The sequence below is a fragment of the Grampus griseus genome, assembly GCF_964374135.1.
Source record: "Grampus griseus genome assembly, chromosome: 20".
Lineage (NCBI taxonomy): Eukaryota > Metazoa > Chordata > Mammalia > Artiodactyla > Delphinidae > Grampus > Grampus griseus.
The window spans coordinates 38885936-38908255 of record NC_139014.1 but is presented as its reverse complement, the minus strand read 5'-3'; the positions used below and the strand labels follow the sequence as shown (position 1 = coordinate 38908255).

Here is a 22320-nt window from a genome sequence, read left to right as displayed (position 1 = left end):
GAGCAGTGGAAATTTATAGCCAAGGAACATGGTGAGGTTGGTGGATGGAAAATTACTAAGAGGAAACATCGGGGGGGGCGGGGGGGGTCAGGGTTTCTGACATCACATCAAGTTTCTGATGTGATGTCAGAAACTTGATGTTTCTGGCTAAACCGACCAGGCCTGGGTGATCAGACATCACCGAGGATCGTAGAGGATGAGGATCCAATCAGATATGGAGAATGGGGTGGGGGGTGGGGGGGTGGGGAGTAGGGTTCTGTCTAAACTGACTTAGCAGGATTCTTGCTTAATTAAATCCGACAACACAGAGACAAACAGGAAAGTCCAAAAGTCAGGCTTCTGTCGGGGAGAGAACTTTTGTCAGCTCTTTCCCTATATCGTGCAGCCCCTCGGTTTTTTAATTCTTAACAATGGTTTATATTATTGAGCCCTTACTGTGTGTCAGGCACAATGTCAAGTGTTTTAGATATGTCTATGAGTCCTCCCAACAGCCCTGCCAGGCAGATATAATTATCTCCAATTCAAAGATGAGAAGTATGAAACTCAATAAGTGAAGTGACTGGTCTAGGATTCTGTATGTGCAGAATAATAGTGTCGGAGTTGGAACCCACGTTTGTCCTATTTAAATGACCACTGTGCTAACCTGTAAGTAGGACAATGCAAAAGTTAAGTATAGCAACAGAATCCACCTCTAATCCTCCGTCTTCTCGGAAATCCCCGGCCCCTGGCCCGCAGCCCGGGCGGATGACACCATGTCCCCTGGCCCAGGTGAGCAGGGGCACCTCGCCACCGTGCTGGGCGGGGCCCAGCCCGCTGCAGCCAATAGCGCGGGCGCCTCCGGGGGCGGGGCTCGCCCAGTTTCGCGCTCTGACTGGACGCCTCTGGGGCGGGGCTCGCCGGGATGCGCGCTCTGATTGGGCGCTCCTGGGGCGGGGCCGGGCCGGGGCGTTGCGCGCCAGGTTCTGGTGCCTGCCTAACGCGCGGATCACGTGGCGGGGGGTGCGGGATTGCGGATCCGGACTTCGGTGTAGCCGGCCGCACCGAGTGGCACGGTGTCCCAGGCTGCACTTAACCGTGGCTCCGAGAAGCGGGGTCGGGTGAGTGCGGAGCGCCTTGCTGGTGCCTGGGGTGAGGGACCCGGCGGCAGTGCGCGCGCGCGGCCCCGGGTCGAGACCCGTGCTGGGGGGTTGGGGGGAGCGGTGGCCTCGGCCGCAGCTGCGAAGGCTCGCTGCCCGTGCTGGCGGCCGCGTTGCTCGTGGAGCACTTTAGGTTTCAGTGCAGCGCGTCACCTCGCCACAGTATCCTCACGGCGGAGCTGCAGCAGAGTGCTGTTCTGTAGCCCATTTCGCAGGCAGGGAAGGGGAGGCCCGGAGAGGGCGGCGGGCCTGAGAGCCGCCCTGCAGCCTGAACAGTGGCGTAGCCCGCGCGGTGCCGCTGCACGTGCGGTCGCCCTGCAGGGCGGGCCTGCGCCTGTCTTCCCCATGCCTCATCCCGGCCTAGGAGACAAGCGCTGCCCTGTGGGGTTCTTGGCCCGGGGCCCTGCACGTCGAGGTCCAGGAAGTTAAGCGACCCTTGGTCAGCTTAGGCTGGCACAAACATGCGCTTCAGTCGGGCAGAGTTGGCGGACTGGAAACACCAGTTCAGGTTCTTATGGATTCATAATTTTTTTACTTGAAGGAACATGCAGTGGACGTGGGCGATTGTGCTTTTATTTAGTGCAGTGTCACGGAAAAGAGTTGATTCTGACTCTCACTATTATAAGCCACTTAGCTTCTGAGTCTGTTTCCTCCTTTATAAAGTAGGGAACACGGACAGATGGTAGTTCCCTCAGGAGACTCCTGGCTGGTACCACTTGTGTGACAAAGGCCCAGGGAAGATCTGGGGGCATGGAGAGGCTGGTAACCTTGGCAAGTAAATTCACGTACTTGGACTGTTTATCCCTGGGGTTGAGGTGAGGATCATGCCAGAGGTGAGTGACATTTCTCCAGTGGAAGCACCAACAGTGTAACATAGTAACCGCTGCAGTGAGATGTGTTTTCCTGGGGTGCTCAGCTGGGGTTACTGAGTGGTAGTAACATGGCTCTAAGATCCCCAGGTGTCTTTCATAACAATAGTAGCTGCTGATTTTTGAGTAGTTACTCTGCCTGGCCCTGTCTGAGTGCTCTGTGTCTGGTACCTCATTTAACTCCCAATTAACTCAGAACTGTCGTCCCTGAGTCATATATGAGGGGACCGACAAACGTGTCAGCACCTGGGGCTGCACATTAGGAAGTGGGGGCGGGGCTTGAACCCCACAGGCTGCCTCTGCAGTGAGTTCAGCACAGCTCCCCTGGGTGTGGGGTGTGGGGGTGTGGTCTTCACCGTTGGGAAGTGGAGAATGGGAGGGGTCCAGCCCGTGAGATGTCCACCTGCTCTTCCATAAGGAACCTGGATCTTCTCCAATTGGGTTTCTCTAGTTGTTAGTTTCAGACAGTTATTTCTCAAACAGGTGCACTGGGAAATAACTTGTCAGCTATGTACTGTCAAGGTGAGAATCTGTTCTCCCATCCCAGCTCTGGCCTTTGGGCCCTCAGATCTCATCTCCTGTGTCTCTGTTTTGGTCCTGATTTCTGCCCCTCAGCAAGTGAAACCTCTTCCCATCGTAGGGCCTTTGCTCTTGGTGATGGCTCTTCCCCCCATCTCATAAGCTTGGCTCCTTTCCGCTGTTCAGATCTTAGCTCAGGCACCTGCCACGGCCGGTCTGCAGAAGCCCACCACCCGTTTATTGCCCTCATAACAGTCATCACCCCCTGAAGTTATCCCGCGTATTTCTTGTTTACTTTTTTAGAGCCTGCTTTTCATAAAAGCAGGGCCTCTGTCTTGCTGACCCTAGTATTCTTAGCGCCTAGCTCAGTGCCTGGGATATAGCAGTCACTCAATAAATATTTGTTGAAGGAATGAATGAATCCATTGTAGGCTAATAATAGTGAAGTAAAGCTCCTAAATACCAAAAGCTTATTTTGAATTAAACATAGAATTACTATATGATCCAGCAATTTCACTTCTGGGCCTATACCCAAAAGGATTGAAATCAGGGACTTGATATTTGTACACCTGTGTTCATAGCAGTGTTACTCACGATAGCCAAGAGGTGGGAGCAGCCCAGGTATCAGCAATGGATGGATGGATAAACAAAACATAGTCTATCCATACAATGGACTATTACCCAGCCTTTAAAAGGAAGGAAATTCTGACACATGCTCCAACATGCGTGAACTTTGATGACATTATGCTATGTGAAATAAGCCAAACACAAAGGAGAAATATTCTGTGATTTCATTTACATGACATACCTGAAATAGTCAAATTCACAGAGATAGAAACTAGAATAGTTTTTTTTGTGTGGTTTTTTTTTTTTTTTTTGCGGTACACGGGCCTCTCACCGTTGTGGCCTCTCCCGTTGCGGAGCACAGGCTCCAGACGCACAGGCTCAGCAGCCATGGCTCATTGGCCCAGCCGCTCCGCGGCATGTGGGATCTTCCTGGACCGGGGCACGAACCCATGTCCCCTGCATCGGCAGGCGGACTCTCAACCACTGCGCCGCCAGGGAAGCCCTAGAATAGTTTTTAACCCCAGGCTGGAGGAGAAGGGAACAGAGTATGTTTAATGGGGACAGAGTTTCTGTTTGGGAAGATGGAAGCGTCCTGGAGACGATGGTGGGGATGGCTGCACGACAGTGTGAGTGTATTTAATGCCACTGAACTGTGCACTTACATCACAGTTCAAAAAAGATGAGAGAAGTTCAAGGTGTACTGTTTTCCAGCCAACCTCCAGACTCGAAGAATAGATGGTAAGTATGTCTTCCCTAAATATAGTATCAGTTAAAAATGATCTTCCCTCTGATCTAAAAAAGCACAGTCTCAGGATCTTTGTCTCACTTGTTTGCCAGCTATCTGGGTGTCCCTCAGCCCTGACAGGCTGGCACATGAACTAACCGTCACATTCAGGATCTTTGCTTTTCTTACTGTAGTTTAGAATGCTCCAGGATATAATAGATTATATCTGTAATAGATATTATTGATTTAATTGAAACAAGTCAAAAAACCTTGAAGTTATTGTTTGAATAAAGAATTCAGGCTTCTTCGTGGTTTAAAAAAAAAGCTTAATTAGAACTCAAGTTGGGTGTGGACTGAGCACTCCATTTGGGGGATGACTTGACCTGAGTGGGAACAGGATACACGGTGGAAAACTCCCCCACGGGGTTTCAGTGAGAGCAGGGGGGCACTGCCCGCCTAGGAGGGGGCGCCGGCCACACAGAGAGCCCTCCCCAAGGTCGAGAAGGAACTGGGACTCCGAGTTTGCAACTTGGGTAAGAGAAGGGATTGCAGAGAGGGCAGAGGGCCACAGGTGGTGACACTGAGTGAGACGAGCGAGACCACAGCTGGAGAGCAGAGAGCAGTTTCTCCTGAGCAGAGCTGGTCTGAGTGCCTCTCGGGGACGGTTGTAGAGCTGACTGTCCTGGGGGGAGGGCGGGGAGAGGGGGCTCCAAACGGACTCCAGTTACTTGGTGGTTGAGAAATGCCTGCTCTGTGTTGCGTGCCACCTTTGAATCCTCTCTAACCTTGAGTAGTCGGTATTTAAAAGAAGCTTTTCTCTGAGATTCTAGGACCAGAGGGCCTGTTTTGTCTCTTGTGCTTTTTCTGTGGGTTTGCCACCTGCTGAGGGCACGTGGGAATCCGGGCTTGAGTTAGGAGGAGCCGTGGGCAGGACGCCCAGAGCACCCACGTCTCTCCACTTCTGGCACAATGTGGATGAGGCCCTGGCACGGTGGCCTGTGCTGCCTCTGCTGCTGAAGCATTCGTGGCATTTAAGTCCCAGCACTCGCTGTTGGGTTTGTGGGAGTGGCCGTATTTCTAATCATGCTGCACTTGTGGTAAAATAACGGCTGCTTCAAAAGTCCCAGTTAGGGATTTCCTGGTTAAAGTTTACTGATGGTGTCTTTTCAGTAGCTCTCCCAGAGATGGAGGAGGACCCCTGTGACTGGGGAACTATTAGCCTATTTATTTACTGGGTATATTTGTCTAACAAATTATACTGTCTGTACTTGTGTAGGAAAAACTGTGCTCTTTCTGCTGTGTCTCCCCTTTACTCTCCCCACTACCAGTCACAGCACTTCTGACACCAGACAGTTCCTTACCCAGCACTCCTGCCACACCAGCTGGTGTCTTAAAATTGAACTCAGTTCTGACACTAACCAGAGTTAGCACAGACCACACAGGTCAAGTGTTCTGTCCCAGCAGACAGCCTCCCCCGGCCCACTTCAGGTGCCGTTGCGAGTACTGGGTCCCCAGGTGACCCACAGCTTCTGTCGGGCTTGCCTACAAATCCGAGGCTCTCAGGGCCCCCCTGGACTGGAGCGTTTGCTAGAGCAGCTCACAGAACTCAGAGAGACACTTACGTTCGCCGGTTTATTAAAGGATGTGATAAAAGACACAGATGAGCAGCCAGATGGAGAGAGAGAGGCACGGGGCAGGGCTGGGGAGGGTCTTCGTGGAGTTGGGGTGCATCACCCACTCGGTGTGGAATGTTCACCCACCTGGTTCGCTCCCCGAACCCTGTGCTACTGGGATGTTATGGGGGCTTCTTCCTGGAGGCCTGATGGATCATTAACCCCATTTCCAGCCCCCTCCCCTCTCTGGAGGAGTTGGGGCCGTCCGTGCGGGTGCTGCAAATTCCAAGCTTCCCTGGTCTTTCTGGTGGCCAGTGCCCATCCAGGAGCCCGCCTGGAGTCACCTCATCAGGACAAAAGATACTCCCGTCACCCAGGGAATCGCGGGGGGGTTAGGAGCAGAGACCTATATATATATTATATATATTATATATATTATGTATACACACCCAGTGCTCCGTCTGGTGTCCTCTCCTCCAACAGCCACTGTCCAGACTGAGCCCGCCCCAGCTCTAGTCCTTGTGGCTCAGTTATCCACCTGCATTTAGTGCGCTTGCTCTGTTTCCTGCTCGCCTCCCCCGGTAAGCGCCGCGAAGGTTCGGCCCGTTTGGTTCCCACTGTGTTCCCAATGCCAATGCCATGGCTGCTGCAGGCCTCCATTAAGTAATTGTTGAGGGAAAGAATTTGAAATGAAAACTTACCTAATTCATGGAGAGCACTGAAAAGCTGCCAACTACTGATTAAAGGAGGGCAGTTCCTGTAAATATTTAAGCTCTCACTTGAGCAGAAATACCACTGAGCTCACATGCTCGTCCTTTGTGGGAACGTATGTTAAGACACACGCCTGTCCAGCTGGCTGTACTGCAGTGATGCCGAATCCAGGCGTGTGCCTCTGACCGTATTCCTTACGGGAGGCCTGGGTTCCAGCCAGCGCGCGCTTTACCTGCAGCCCCGGCGGCGGGACTCTGGGTGTGTGGAGTGTGAGCTGGGGTTTGAGTCTGTCCTCCGTGGCCAGCGGGCTCTGCAGCCCTTGGCTAAGATACTTTCCTGAGTCTCATTTTCAGTACTTGAAAAATGGAAGGAATAATAAGCCAGCAATTCACTTGCTCACTTGGCAAATATTACTCCTGTATGGCTGTGCCTGGTACTGTGGGAGATTTTTTAAAAAGTAACCCTCAGTCCTTGCCTTCAAGGAAGCTGGCTTAGAGCTAAGCCACAACTAGGATAAGTTCAGCTGTGAAGAGGGGATGTCTGGCTCCGTGAGGCTGGTTTGGCCTCGAGGCAAGGAGGGTAGGTCTCCTGATGAACCAGCAGGGAGCCCTCGTGGTGGTTCTGCAGCAGAGTCCTCGAGGTCTCCAGGTGGTTCTGGGGGCAAGGCTAACACGTGTGTCAGTACTTTGGCGACTCAGGAACTGACAGGTGGTACTGAGCTGTGACTGAGGGTTTTTTAATTATTTATTTTTGGCTGCATTGGGTCTTCGTTGCTGCGTACAAGCTTTCTCTAGTTGCGGCGAGCAGGGGCTACTCTTTGTTGCCGTGCACGGGCTTCTCATTGCAGTGGCTTCTCGTTGCGGAGCACGGGCTCTAGGCACGCAGGCTTCAGTAGTTGTGGCGCGCGGGCTCAGTACTTGTGGTGCACGGGCTTAGTTGCTCCGCGGCATGTGGGATCTTCCCGGACCAGGGCTCGAACCCGTGTTCCCTGCATTGGCAGGTGGATTCTTAACCACTGCGCCACCGGGGAAGCCCCAAGCTGTGACTGAGTTTAATGTTGGAAGTTTTCCCATTTTTAGGCGACTCTGAACCAGCACGATGGCGACTCCCGTCAACGGAGCCCCCGCGGATGCCAACTTGTGGTCCTCGCATGAGAAGATGCTGGCGCAGCCCCTGAAAGATAGCGACGTGGAGGTGAGGCTGCGGGTCCTATCGGGTGTTCTGATGTTGGAGGCCCTTGTTCAGACCTCTAGTTCTCACTAGAAATAAACCGTGCTCGGGACAGCCTTGTGGTTCAGGTAAGAGGGCAGATTTATAGGCAGTGGCTGCAAAGTGGCTATAAGTCCTTTGAGGGTAAATTTAGATATTTGAGTTTCTGCGAAGTGCAGAGCACTGTGCTGGCTGCTCCCGAGGAAAGGGGGACCGGTCGGTCATTGAGATTTGACCTTACATTTTTCCTTACATTCAGAGGAGTATTTCTTATTTATTTATTTATTTGTTTTTTGCGGTACGCGGGCCTCTCACTGTCGTGGCCTCTCCCTCTCTCCTGTGCTCGTTGCGGAGCACAGGCTCCGGACGCGCAGGCTCAGCGGCCATGGCTCACGGGCCCAGCCGCTCTGCGGCATGTGGGATCTTCCCGGACCGGGTCACGAACCCGTGTCCCCTGCATCAGCAGGCGGACTCCCAACCACTGCGCCACCAGGGAAGCCCCAGAGGAGTATTTCTAGAAGCATCTTTTATTTACGTATTTTTATAACAGCTTTATGCGTGAGAGGAGTGAATGCACTTACCATACAAGTCACCCATTTAAAGTACACAATTCAGTGGTTTTTAGAGTACTCACGATCACTTTTAGAACATTTTAATCCCTCCAAAAAGAAACCTCAAACCCATTAGCAGTCACCCCATCCACCCCCCAAATTCCCAGCCCGAGGCAACCACTGGTCTATTTTCTGTCTCTCTGGATTTATCTAAACATCTTTTATTTTAAGGAAGGGGAGCAAGGTTCAGGAGGGGAAAACTTGGTGAACTGTAGGGATGAAAAGAAGAAGATGGTATAGAATTTAAAATTCTGTGGGATATGTGTTTTAAGGATCATCTTCTCTTCCATCGTTTTGTTTTCCTTAATTCATTTTCTGTTAATTCCTTCCCAGGTGCTAAAAGCTTTGAGGAAGATTTCCTCTGTTCCTTAGGTGCTGTGGGAATCACCTTAGTCCGGTTATGCTCGGCTTCTGAGGGCAAAGTATGAGTGTGTAATAGCGTCTCTTCTCTTTACTGGGTTATAGCTTTGATCAGAGCGAAACGTTCAACTGAAACGTCCCAGTGTTCAGCGCCTGTTTTCTTCTCGTCAGGTTTACAACATCATTAAGAAGGAGAGTAACCGGCAGAGGGTCGGCCTGGAGCTGATCGCCTCCGAGAACTTTGCCAGCCGGGCTGTTCTGGAGGCCCTGGGTTCTTGCCTAAACAACAAGTACTCCGAGGGGTACCCGGGCCAAAGGTACGTGAGTGTCATCCAGGCCTGCCTCCGAGGCAGTGAATCAGGATGGAGTCTAAAACTGGGGAAATTTCAGAAGACAGCCAGGTTCTCAACAGCGGGGCCTTCTGTTTCCTCTCTTACAATTCCCAGAGGGTGGCAGCACCGATGCTGTCAGGGCAGGATAGTCAGGGTCCATTGGACCGTCCCCCTGGGGCCTTTCTGGAATACCAGCCAGTCCCGAAGGAGCAGCTGCCGGCCGTAGCTGAACCTCCCGAGGAACGTCAGTGCTTAGTGGAAGGTTGTGTGGGGAATCGCCTCCGTAGCAGGAAGGGGACCCCGAAGTGAAAATAACCTCTCATCCTAGAAAGCGTTTCAGCATTTTAAGTGCTGGGTTTACCTACCGAGTGATTTCCGTCAACTCCTTCACCCTGAGAACCACAAGAAGTCGTATTCATTTCTGGTTTTTATTACAGTCATGGTGAGGCAAAGATGGTGATTCCAGAATTAACACGAGGTTTTTGCAAATTTGTACACTTGTGTCCCAAAGGACACGGAAAAGGGAGGGTCACCTTGGAGTGGAGATGCCATGCTACACTGATTAGAGGGTCAGCACTTTTGGCCCCCGATGCCCAACCCCATGGGAGGGGCAGGGTGGGGCAGCCAGAGGGCAGTGGTTGTGGGTCACACACCTCCCTTACCTTGTCCCACGCGTCTCCTTCATTAAGCTGTTCCCAAGGTGAGTCCTTCATGATAGACCAGTGATCATAAGTAAAGCACTTTCCTGAGTCCCGAGTTGTTCCAGTGAATTATTGAACCTGAGGGGGTTGTGAGCACCCCAGAATTTGTAGCCACCTTGGGCAGCAGTGCGGGTGGCCTGGTGACCGGGGACTTTCTCCTGACGTCTGAAGTTGGGGGTAGACTTGTGGGCCTGAGCCCTCAGCCCGTGGGTCCGTGCTGACTCTGGGTGGTCAGTGTCAGAACCGAGTGGAATCACTGGACACCTAGTTGGTGTCCGAGAATTGGCCGTTGATGTTGGAAAACCACACACACTCCAAACCCCAGGCTGCCCCGGGGGTTCTGGCATTTCCAGCTGACCTTGTAGAAAATGCTTCGGTGCCTCTGCAGAGAGGTGTGGTACAGAAGCCTTGCTGCTTCCTGCTAGGGCTGAGGGCGCCGTGGCCACAGCAGTACCCCCCACCCCAGCCCTGTTCCCATGGCGACATGAGTGAGGGGCATCCGCTCTCTGGAGGGTCAAGTCGACCATGGCTTGGATCCCAGGCCAAAACCGAATCCCTAGCCCAGAACAGAATGGGGTGTGCGGGCAGATGGGAGTGTGTGTGTGTGGGGGGGATGGAGGGGAAAGTGGGGGTGGGGCGGGACAGCAGCCGGGCCGCGTTGCCGCTCCCTGAGCACTCGCTGACTTTCTTCACCCCCGAGCCTCATTTTCTCGCATTTTAGCAGCGCGAAGCATGGTCACACACCCTCATTTTTAGGTATCCACAGCCCGACCACAAAGTAAGCATGCTCACCCCTTTTCAGATAAGGAATTGGGGAATACGTGAAGGAGGCTGCTCCAGTCTGATGGGCCCTGTTGCCACGTGGCTCCTGCCACAGCTCCCAGCTGCCTCTGTGGGAGACTTGCAGTGACTCAGATCCCGTCCTGTCTTTGCTCCCCTGGAAAGTGGTGCAGCCTGACATCCTGCCCGTCCACAGCTCTGTCCCTGGCGTGGGCTGCTCTCCCGCAAGCTGTGGGAGACCAGGCCCTTTGGGTCACAGAGCAGGGAGTATGAGGCAGAAGGGACCCTCCAGATCAGTCCGGGAAGCCCCTTTCAGCTGTAAGACTAGTTCTGTGGTTTTCAGTTCCTTCCCTGAACCAAATAAGACTGTCGTTAAAAACTCAAATAGGTGTGTAGATAATTAACTCATTTATTCATGGTAAAATACTCTTTTAAGAGGTGAATATTAACCATTTTCATGTTTTGTTAGTAACGTCAGTTAACCTTTTGGAACATTATTAGTGTTCAGAGTTAATATTTGAAAACAATATTGATCTAGCATTAACGGCTGCCTGATACAAGTGGAAAAACAAAGTTCTGGTTTTTATTTTCTATCACAGTTTTATTGAGATGTAATATGCGTGCCGTTCAGTCCCCCCAGTAAAGTGTTCAATTCTGTGGACCCCAAGAGTATGGTAGAAGGGTATCGGGGCTTTGTCCCATTCCTGACACAGCTCCCAAATCCCTTGAGCAGCTTTTGTTACTCACGATGAGCCCTTCCCACCGAACCTAGTGTGTGTTAAGGGGGTGACACTTGGTGGCCCCTCGAGCGCTTTGGGATGGGGGCTGGTGGCCTGACTGGAGAGCTGGAGACCCAGTCAGTCGTGGCAGCCGATCTCACCGGTCAGGCCTCATAGTAACCTGAGCAGCGAGGCTTGGGGACCGTCCTGCCTGGCGGACACATCAAGGTGCTGGGAGGGTGGCGCCTGGGGGGGAGCGTGGAAGCTCCAAGCCCCTTCCCCATACCCTGCCCATGCATCTCTTCATTTGTCCTGAGTTGCATCCTTTATTTTTAAAGTTTATTTTATTTATTTATTTTTGGCTGCGTTGGGTCTTCGTTGCTGCGCGCGGGCTTTCTCTAGTTCCGGCTAGCGGGGGCTACTCTTTGCTGTGGTGCACGGGCTTCTCATTGTGGTGGCTTCTCTTGTTGAGGAGCACGGGTTCTAGGCGCACGGGCTTCAGTAGTTGTGGCTCACGGGCTCAGTAGTTGTGGCTCGTGGGCTCTAGAGCACGGGCTCAGTAGTTGTGGCGCACGGGCTTAGTTGCTCCGCGGCATGTGGGATCTTCCCGGACCAGGGCTTGAACCCGTGTCCCCTGCGTTGGCAGGTGGATTCTTAACCACTGTGCCACCAGGGAAGCCCCAGTTGTGTCCTTTATAATTAACCGGGAACAGTAAGTAAAGTGCCGCCCTGAGTTCTGTGAGTCCTTCTAGCAATTGCTGGACCTAAGGGGGTGTTACAGGAACCCCAGGCTCATCACACGGAATGGGGGGGCCCGAACCTTGCAGGTCCTGTAGGTCTGGCGCTAACTCGGGGCAGCTAGGTCAGAACTGAACTGTAGGGCCACAGGGTTGTCAGAGCTGGTCGGTGTGAGGAAAAAGCCCACACGTTTGGTGTCTGAAGTGTTCTGAGTACAGACCTCACATCCCCCCTCTTTAGTGTGGTAAAATACGCATACCGTAAAAGTTACCATTTTTAAGTGAAAACTTCAGTGACATTAAGTACACTCTTGATACGGTGACCGTCCATCTCCAGAACTTTTTCATCTTGTGGAAGCAAAGCTCTGTACCCATGAAACAGTAACTCTGGCCAACAGGCACATGCCAAGACGTTCAGCATCACTAACCATCGGGGAAATGCCAATCAAAACCACGGTGAGATACCACCTCACACCCCCTAGGAGGGCTACTATCAAAAAAATAAAATGACAGTTGTTGGCGAGGATGTGGAGAAACTGGAAGCCTCGTGCTCTGTTGGTGGGAATGTGAAACGGTGCCGCCACTATGGAAAACAGTGTGGAGGTTCCTAAAAAAAACTAAAAATAGAACTATCATATGATCCAGCAATCCCAGTCCTGGGTGTTTAGCCAATAGGGTTGAAAGCAGGACTTCAAATAGATATTTGTACACCCATGTTCATTGCAGTATTATTCACAAGAACCAAAAGGTGGAAGCAACCCAAGTGTCCACTGTTGGATGAGTGGATACACAAACTGTGGTCCATCCATACACTGGAATGTCCTTCAGCCTCAAAAAAGAAGGAAATCCTGACACTTGTTCCAACATGGACAAACCTTGAGGACATTATGCTCAATGAAATAAACCAGTCACAAAAAGACAAATATGTATGATTCCACATAGATGAAGTTCCTGGAATTGTCAGAACAAAGTAGAACTGTGGTTTCCAGGGGCAGGAAGCGGGTGGGGAGCTGTTGTTCAGTGGATACAGAGTTTCAGTTTTGCAAGATGAAAATGTTCTGGAGATCTGTTACACAACAATGTGAACGTACTTATCAGTGTAACACTACTGAACTGAATGCTTAAAAATGGTTAATAAGATGGCAAATTTTATGTTATGTGGTTTTCACTATACTCAAAAAATGTATATACATTTAGTTTAAAATTTTTAAAGCTGTTTGTGACCACAAGGCCTAAGTGTTAAAAATTTCTTCTGGATTGAGTTATTACAAGTATTAGTATACAAATAATAAAAAATACAAATGCATGATAAATTTTGATATGGAATTACTCAACCAAAAGTAAAATTTTATTAGAATGCAACCACTGTTCCCCACCCCACCCCTGTGAATTGACTCCTGTGGGCACCTTACATAGGTGATCACACAGCCGTGACAGTGTCCCTAAGGTCTGTCCGCCCCTCCTCACAGATGGCCGGACACAGTCCCCTGGGCGCTGGCGGAAGCTGTCGCGTGGGTTCAGGGTGCGCGTTCTCACCCTTGCTCCTCCGTCCTCAGTGCAGAGGTGGGCTGTGTGGGCCCACGTCCCCTGCCTTCCCTGCAGGTACTACGGCGGGACGGAATTCATCGATGAGCTGGAGGTCCTCTGTCAGAAGCGAGCGCTGCAGGTCTATGGCCTGGACCCCCAGGGCTGGGGAGTCAATGTCCAACCCTACTCAGGTAATCACCACGTCCAGACAGGCCTGGGCAGACCCCTTCCTGCCAGCCTCCCGGGGATCCCGCTGGGCTTGGGGTGTTCCCCTGTCGCCCTCGGCTGCTAGCTACACGAGCGCCTCCCGGGCAGCCCCCGTCTCTGAATGTCCCCACCAGGGGCACCTGGGGCCAGAGGAGTGCATCGCGGCCAGGCCTGTTCTGGCCACCCTGGTCGACGGCCTTGTGGGCAGGAGTAATCGCACCTCCCTGGTCTGCCCGCTCCAGGCTCCCCCGCAAACTTCGCGGTGTACACAGCCCTGGTGGAGCCCCACGGCCGCATCATGGGCCTGGACCTGCCCGACGGGGGCCACCTGACCCATGGGTTCATGACCAACAAGAAGAAGATCTCTGCTACGTCCATCTTTTTCGAATCTATGGCCTACAAGGTACAAGTGCGTCTCTCCGCAGCTCCACAGCCTGTTCTCAAAGCCTCCAGTGCTGGGCGCGCCCATGGGAATACAGAGCTTCATTCCCAGGCACCTCAGGGAGTACCCCTGTCACTGTCCTTTCCCTGCCCTGGGGACCCTCGGGCACTCAGGGCTCGCAGGGGATGGAGCGCTAGGGGCTGAGCTGAGGCGCAGGGAGACGGGCGGGGAGGCGACTGACCACGGCTTTCAGCCGCAGTCGGGGTGCTGGCTGGTCCAGAACCAGGGGGGGGTGACAGCCAGACCCCCCAGGGTTGGCCCCAGCACACAGCCCTCCACGCCGGCCGAGTCCCTGCAGGTGGGGGGCTAGAGCCGGGGCTGTGCGGCCACCCACGCCTGGCATGGTGAGAGTAGCCTGTGTCTACACCCCCGCCCCTGCCAGACCTGACTTCAGCCAGCTGCACCCAGTACCCGCCTGTGCCCGGCATGGGACCAGCCCTCGTCATCATAAACAGTGTGGTCAAAAACCGCATGTAAGGTTGGTGGGCTCACGGAGGCGTGGCGGCTGATCAACAGGGACGACCAGAGTGGGGTGGAAAGCAGGTAACCTGCATCGTGGCTTGTGGTGCACAGGGTGCTGCTTCCTTGGGTCTGGACCCGTCTCCGGTGTTTCTTGTCGAATGGCCATTCCTGGTCATTTCCACGTGCCCCGCCACCCACCGAGCCACGGCAGCCGCGCAGCATTACGCTCGCTGAGCTAACTTTGCTCTTTGAAAAATCCAGCCAGCGGCTTCCCTCCTCTGCCCGCCGGGCTGCCTCCCTGCTAGGCCCCTCCCCAGCCCCTGCCCTCTCTGCGGGACCGTCACCTCCCAGCAGTCACCCCACACGGACAGACAGGAACCGCAGCAGGAATCTCTCCTCTCCACTTCCTGTTGCTGCCCTGTGACGAACGCCTGTGAATCCTTCCAGGAGCTGTTGTATTGTTGAATTTTCAAGATACAAAAAACCTTTTTAAAAAATCCCACAAATTTAAAAAGCAAAATGTGGAGGGAGAGAGTAGCAACAGATTTTTTTTTTTTTGGTAATCAGTCTCCTTTAAAACTTTTTTAGAATTATGTCCAATTTTTTACTGTGGGTCAGCTGTTGATTTTTTATTAAGCCAACAGTTTCTTCACCGAGTTCAGGTGACTGAGGAGGAACCGCTTCACGCCCTTGAAACAAAGCCCCAGACCAAGCCCCAGAGCATCCTTCCGCCGGTCCCAGCGACGTCTCACACAAGCTCTGTAACTGTGCTAAGCTGCAGGCACCTTTTTCATTTGGAAAGGGCGCCCACCCAACCTGAATCCTCCCTCTGCGGGGGCAGGGGCTTCCAACCACCTCCTCCCCAGGGGCTCCCAGGCCCCTAAAGTCTCCCTACAGCGACCCCTCTGTGGTTATACCCACTCCCCAGCGCAAGTGCTTTAACACAACTTTAATAAACTGAAATTACTAAGAAATGAGTTCCCCCCGACCCCCCGGAAAAAAAGGTGTTGTGTTTTACATGCTGCACATGGATCCGTGGTCTGTTGGGAAGGGATTTCTGTGTATGGGGTGAGGTCGGTGCCCCGGTGACAGGTGGGCACCCACCTGGCCTAGTGCCGCGACCGGAAGGCCTCCTTCCTGCAGGCCCCCCCCGCCCTCACCATGCGGGTGGTCTTCCAGCACAATGGATTCTGCTTCTGGGCTCAGTTCTGTCTGTCAGATCGTCCTGCAAGCACACGCTGCCTTAATTACTCTTTTTAGGTGTTTTTAAGTTTTTCTCAATAGTGCTTTGTGCAGAGGTCTTGTTCATCTTTTGTTAAATATTTTACAGTTTTTCAAAACTAATGTAATATTATTAAAATTTTGTTTTCTATTTTTTCCTGCGCACACGCACACGCACACACACACACACACACACACACGCACGCACGCACGCACGCAAATTGACCTTTGTTTTTCAGCCCTGTAACCAGGGGCCTTGCTGATCCGTTACTGGTTCTAGGCCTTCGTGGTGCACAATCGAGGTGTCCGAGTAGCGTCGGCCTGGGTGGCCTTTGGGCCCCCGAGCCTTTCTCTCTTCTTTTCGCCTCATGTGCCTGGACTAGACGGACATGGGGTGAGGCGGCAGGGCCTTCGCACCCGCACACGTGCTGCATGTTTGTCCCTCTGGTTCCTTCTGCGGCGAGCCAGGAGCAGGGCTCGCTCTTCGCCCAGGACCCCCAGGGCATCCTGTCTGAGAGCCATGATGCCTCGTTGCCTAAGCACTTGTGCCCCGTCTCGCCCACAAGTCCTGGTTGGCAGCGAGGGCAGCAAAGAGCTCTGGGCAGGTGGAGGGAGTCCTCTTACCCTCGACAGCCAGGCAGGAAGAAGTGGCCCAAGCCCCCGTCTCCGTGCTGTCCACAGGTGAACCCCGACACCGGCTACATCAACTACGACCAGCTGGAGGAGAATGCCCGCCTCTTCCACCCGAAGCTCATCATCGCAGGTGAGGAGCCCGGCGGGGCCCCAGCCTCTCACAAACAAGCTTGTGTGCTGTTCCCACCCTGTCCTCATTCCCTGCTGGTTTCTGCCGCGCAGCTGAGCTGCTTGGGTCTGTTTCCTTTTCTGTCAGGACCATTAGTCCTGCACTGTTCCCCAGAAGCATCTGGACATGTTGGCCCCTGCCTAGTTGGGCTGCTAATGGCCAGGGGCCGCCCCAGCCACGCAACACAGGGGCAGAGAGCAGGGGGTCGCCTTTGGCACAGGCGGGATTTGCAGGCGTCCCTCGTTTCCATCCTCAGGCCTTAGAGGGGGCAAGGCCGGCTTTCAGACATCGTGCCCAACCGAGGCGGCTCTGCTCTCGAGCTGACTCAGTGTCACCCTTGCCATCTCAGGGACCAGCTGCTACTCCCGGAACCTGGACTACGCCCGGCTGCGTGAGATCGCTGACGACAACGGGGCGTATCTCATGGCCGACATGGCACACATCAGTGGGCTGGTGGCGGCCGGCGTGGTGCCCTCCCCCTTCGAGCACTGCCACGTGGTGTCCACCACCACCCACAAGACTCTGCGGGGCTGCCGCGCCGGCATGATCTTCTACAGGAAGGGTGCGCTCCTGGCGGGGCCAGGGCTGCCTTTCTTCTTGGGGCCCACAGTCGGTTTAGGGAGCCAGGAAGACTGACCCAGATGCTGTAAGGAGCAGGAAGCCCTGAGCACAGCTGTCCAGGTCCGGGGGAAGGGGGAAGGGGAAGGGTGTCCTGGGGGCCAGCGTCCTGTGGCTCAACTTATCCTGTTGAGTGGAAGATGTTGGGGTGACAGGAGGGTGTGCGTGGCTGGCGGGGCTCTCAGAGACCTCGCGGTGCAGCGTTATTTTGGTGAACTTACTGTAGCATGTTTCTCCCAGAGAAAGACTCAATAATCAAACCATAAGACACTGATGTGTAAACCATGGTAGGAGTTTGTCGTTTGAGTGAGGAATTTTTCCTCCCCATGATGGAGCCTACGTGCATGTGTCCCCTTATTTGGGAGTCCCATTCCTGAGAAGCAGGATTAGGGTCTCATAGTCTCCAGTGCCGGTGCACTAACCTCACGTCAGCAGAGAGAACCCCCCTCTGGTGACCGCATCTCTTTTTACCCCCTGCGGGACCCCCTTGCCCAGCCGCTGGCCAGGACTGGATACACCATGTGCCCACTGGGCTTCTCAGGGCCCTGCTGCCTCTGTGCCCCTCAGAGGCCCCTCCTCAGTTGTGTTCAGGTTTCTGAGGCAGGCGGCCTTTCCCACCTGCTGGGGAGACGTTTGTTTTCCCCACTGTATGTTGGTGATATTCGATTGACCCTCCAGGCGGAGCAAGTCCTGGCTCTGCCATGGATGTGCTGTGTGATCTTTGGCTAGTTGTGCAGCCTCTCTGTGCCTCAGTTCCTCACCTCCAGAGTAGGGATCATAATAATAGTACCTGTCCCTGGGGACTGCTGTTGTGAGGATCGAATGAATGAATTTAGGGAAACTGCTCAGAGCAGTTCCTGGCTCACAAGAAGCTCCATGGAGACACTGGCAGCTCTTATTACTGGTCCTTAACTTTTCTCAGAAAGGAAGCTTCTCCGTTTCTGGCCAAATGAGTCACGTCTCCCCTAAAGGAGTCATCTTGGAAGACTGCTCTCTTGGACAGTTCTTTGAGGAAATATGCCCGAGGTGTATTCTTTGTTACTATCTCAGTGGAGGGACATTTTCATCTTTCCTTTCACTTTTTTTTTTTTTGGCTGCATTGGGTCTTTGTTGCTGCACGCGGGTTTTCTCTAGTTACGGTGCACGGGCTTCTCATTGCTGCCAAGTACGGGCTCTAGGCACGTGGGCTCAGTAGTTGTGACTTGCAGGCTTTAGGGTGCAGGCTAAGTAGTTGTGGCACATGAGCTTAGTTGCTCCGCGGCATGTGGGATCTTCCCGGACCAGGGCTCGAACCCGTGTCCCCTGCACTGGCAGGCAGATTCTTAACCACTGCACCACCAGGGAAGCCCCTTCCTTTGACCTTTGAAGGGTCAAAGGAAGGGTGGTTCCCCCACCCAGCCCCCCTGGGAACAAGCACCCTCCCTGGCCTGCAGCATTGCCTCCAGGAGTGGGGCCGGGTCTGTGTCCAGGTGGGGAGAAAACAGGGGATCGCCGGTCCCATGTCCCGTGTTGTCTTATGTCCAGGAGTGCGCAGCGTGGACCCGAAGACGGGCAGAGAGACTCGCTACAACCTGGAGTCACTCATCAACTCTGCTGTGTTCCCAGGCCTGCAGGGGGGCCCCCACAACCACGCCATTGCTGGTAATGCAGACCCACCTTGCCCAGGCCCCGTGGCCACACGCCTCGGGCAGCTCCCCCATAGCCCGTCCCCCAGAGCGTGTGCACTGTCTAAGAGGTGCTGACGAGTCAGGGAAGGGGAGCAGTGCATATGTCAGCAGGGACAGAGGTGACGGCCACTCCACTGAGTCGGGCAGGCCCCACCTGAGCCCCTGAGAAACCGCGGGGAGGGGACCTGACAACGGAAGACTGCACAGCCGAAGGAGCACGGAGCGGGCGGGCGGCCCTCCCCTGGTCTCCTGGCCTCCAGGGGAGAGGACGGCGACACCCGTGTCTGACCCTCGGCCTTGACTTTGGGGCCACGCTGGTACCTCCTAGGTCCTATTCCATGATGGCCCAGCAGCTGTCATAGACATACTCCTTCTCTGGTTGTACCCGAGCCTTAGAAAATCTGATGACCTCAGAGCTTTTACTCCGTCTTTGGAGCAGAGCAGTTGGTGGGGGAGCCAGGACAAAGGTGTCCTGTCCCCATTGGGAGACCGTCAGGAGAAGTACCGGTGTATACGAGAAGGGGTGTGGAGGGAGCAGTGAAGGGGGAGTTTTAGGCTCCAGAGTGGGCAGGGGCCGCTCCCCTTACACCCACCCGCTCAGCGCCCTCCAGTGGGGGGATGCCAGCCCTCCAGCCTCTCCAGGCCGTTCTCCACACACGGACTGGGGGCTCCTGTGCCAGGACGTGGGCACGTGGTTTGCATCCTCCTCCATCTCTGTGCCCCTTTAAGCAGCCCTGGGGATCGAACAAGGTCCCAGAGGAGTCTGGGTGTGCAGGTAGGTCAGGCCTGTACCTCTCATCTGGACTCTGCTCTGAAAGGTGCATAATTTGGCATCAAAGCATCAGCAGCTAAGTGATCCGTTTACACACGTCGAGCTTAAAAAGGACATAAAATCCATCTTGCTGGGAACAGCTCTCCCCTGGTGATTTCCTTAGCCCGAGACTTCATGCTGGAGAGAGGCCACCTCAAAAGCACTTGCTCAGAGAGAGAGGTCTGAGGCTTAGCCGGGTAATTGCAGGGTTAAAAGGGATCATTTTGGGAGGAGATGTAACCTGCCGCCCTGGGTGACACTGAGAAGCTGGGAAGCCCAAGTGGAGACGGGTGTTTATTTGACTCACGGTCTGTCTTCATCTCCTGCCAGGGGTGGCGGTGGCTCTGAAGCAGGCCATGACTCCGGAGTTCAGACTCTACCAGCGCCAGGTGCTGGCCAACTGCAGGGCTCTGGCCGAGACCTTGATGGCGCTGGGCTACAAAGTGGTCACAGGTACGACAGGAACAGAGCCCGTCCCGGCCCTGTCAGGGTGTGGCTGTAGGGTCCTGGCCTGGGCACGGTGGCCACAGCCTTGGGGTGACTCGGGATCCCCGCAGCTCTGTATACACGACCTCGTTCAAACCTCGAGATAGCTTTGGGAATCGCTGGTCTTATTTTACAAATGGGCGTCTGAGGTTCCTAAAGCCACGTGGCAAGCAAGGGGGCTGTGGGTCCAGAGCAGCACATCCGCTTAGGCCACATGCGTCTTTGAAGCCGCGGCCGTCGCCTAAGTCAGCGATGGGGGTCTAGTTAACCCAGGGATTAACTAGAGTTCAAAGTGAAGATCAGGTGCTTGGAAGATTCCTTGGGCCGTTCCAGAAAGTTCTTCCATATCTCTTCTGCACCACTTTGAAAATACTATCATCCTCGCAGCATTGGGGTTAAAGCACACGATGGCTGGCAGTGTCTGCACCTGACGTGCCCGTCACCCTGTCACCTAGATCGCCCACTGCCCGCTACTCTGAGGCCCCCTCAGAGGGAGCCTTGCGGGTGGACTTAGAGAAAAGGGGCACATTCCCAGATGACGTCATCACCCCAACAGGCTTCGAGGTGCTGCCCTGGCACCTGACAGGTTGGGATGTGGCAGCGGGCCGCCTGGGCTGGTCGTTTGCCCTCAGCCCCCTCTACATCCTCAGGTTCCCTTTTTAAACTACTCTGCTTCTTCTCAAACTCTGAGGCCCTGGGGTATATGGTCTTCAGCAGGTGATGACAGCCCCGCAGGACACGTGGTGGGGGTCACACACCCCCGTTTCTTTGGAAGAGAAAGATCCCTTGGCTCGGCATGGGTTTGGCTTCCATGTGTCTAACCCGGTTTCCAGGTGGTTCTGACAACCACTTGATCCTCGTGGACCTCCGCTCCAAAGGCACAGACGGCGGCCGGGCTGAGAAGGTGCTGGAAGCCTGTTCCATCGCCTGCAACAAGAACACCTGCCCAGGTGAGCGTCCTCAGCCCTCTCCTGTCTGCACCTCTCAAGGCCGATGGTGACTTGGCTCTGGGGACAAGATGTGCAGCGTTGGATGGGGCCAGGCCGTGCTCTCCTGCCCGCCCCCTCTGACACGGCGCTGACCCCGCTGGGGACGGAGAGGGAGAGGGAGAGGGAGGCTGGGGCCTCTGGAAAACCGGCTGCATTTCTCAGCGGGTCGTGAATAAGATGTGGGCGATGCCCCTGAAACCCAGACAGATGCTGCCCTGGTGTCAGGAGCAAGGACCACGTCGCAAAAGGCGGCTCTCCTGATATTTCAAGTAGCGCAGCCGAGGTGTGAGCCAGCGTCCGTGGGCCTATTCCTTTTGCCCACGAGCCCCTTCCCAGTGCCCGACGGTCAGTGGGGAGACGGGTGCAGCCCAGGGACAGAGCCTGTTTCTCTTGAAGGTGACAAAAGCGCCCTGCGGCCCAGCGGACTGCGCTTGGGGACCCCGGCGCTGACATCCCGAGGACTCTTGGAAGAAGATTTCCAAAAAGTTGCCCATTTTATTCACAGAGGTGAGGAGAGGCGTGGACACTGGCCGCGTGGGGCTGTGCGGTCGGGATGAAGGACGGCTCTGCGTCAAGGCTGGAGCAGGGCCGGGAGCCAGAGCATCGCCCAGTAGACCGCGTGGGCTGAGAGGGTGGCGGGCGCGTGGACAGCAGAGCAGTCGGGCCCGGCCGCCGGGGGCACACGGGCAGTGGCGTCTCTCGCTGGTGCAGGAATAGAGCTGACCCTGCAGATCCAGGACACCGTGGGGGTGAAGGCTACCCTGAAGGAGTTCACGGAGAAGCTGGCAGGGGCCGAGGATCATCAGCGGGCTGTGGCGGCACTCAGGGCAGAGGTGGAGAGCTTCGCCGCCCTCTTCCCTCTGCCCGGCCTGCCCGACTTCTAGAGGAGTGCCCGCCCGCCCAGGAACCCAGCGCCCTGGAGGCCCCACACAGGCCCTGTTTCGGACTTTGCTTTTTTTACCTTGTTCACAAACCAACATTTGTTTAAGGCTCAGTGTTAGTCATCCTGGGACAAGTTATTAAGGAGTTTAAATGTGAACCTCACTTTCTCACAGCTACGTATAGTTGTTCTGGAAAAATGAAATACAATTTAGCCATTCAGCCTTAATTATCCAGACGGGTGGAGGGCAGGGTTACTGGGAAGACTCCACTCTTAAGAGTCCCTGGGCTTCCCTGACTTGCTGCGGCAGCCAGAAGCACCGAAGTTCGAGCTTGGAAGAGCTGCCCGTTGCTATCTGCTCCCCCATGGGCACCAAAGGAGGACTCAGTTATAACCGTCGCAAACGAGGAGGGAGCGTCCTGGCCCTTCTGCTGTGCTTTCAATCAGAATCACAAGTTAGACGGGTCTATTCAGGTGCCACCCAGCTCCGTGGGAGGGCCGCTTACAGCACCTGGGCGGGAGGGGGATGTGATCCCCTTCCCCCAGCCCAGGGCAGGCAGGCCAGGAAACCTGGTCCCAAGCCGCTGAGCAGACAACCACCTCCCTCCCGTGATCAGGAA

General features: G+C 54.5%; 1 protein-coding gene across 2 annotated transcripts; it reads left to right on the top strand.

Moving 5' to 3' along the window:
- Positions 1-959: 959 nt before the first annotated feature.
- SHMT1 (serine hydroxymethyltransferase 1) lies at positions 960-22186 on the top strand. 2 transcript variants are annotated; one of them, XM_082678396.1, is made up of 12 exons: positions 960-1097; positions 7219-7333; positions 8491-8636; positions 13191-13306; positions 13565-13725; positions 16129-16210; positions 16599-16811; positions 18392-18508; positions 19676-19798; positions 20665-20781; positions 21217-21327; positions 21532-22186. In XM_082678396.1, the coding sequence occupies exons 2-12, from the start codon at positions 7238-7240 to the stop codon at positions 21702-21704; spliced, it is 1455 nt and encodes a 484-aa protein (XP_082534522.1). In that variant the 5' UTR covers positions 960-1097; positions 7219-7237; the 3' UTR covers positions 21705-22186. The 2 variants fall into 2 exon arrangements, with proteins under 2 accessions (XP_082534522.1, XP_082534523.1); XM_082678397.1 differs by lacking the exon at positions 960-1097 and adding an exon at positions 1852-1969.
- Positions 22187-22320: the final 134 nt, after the last annotated feature.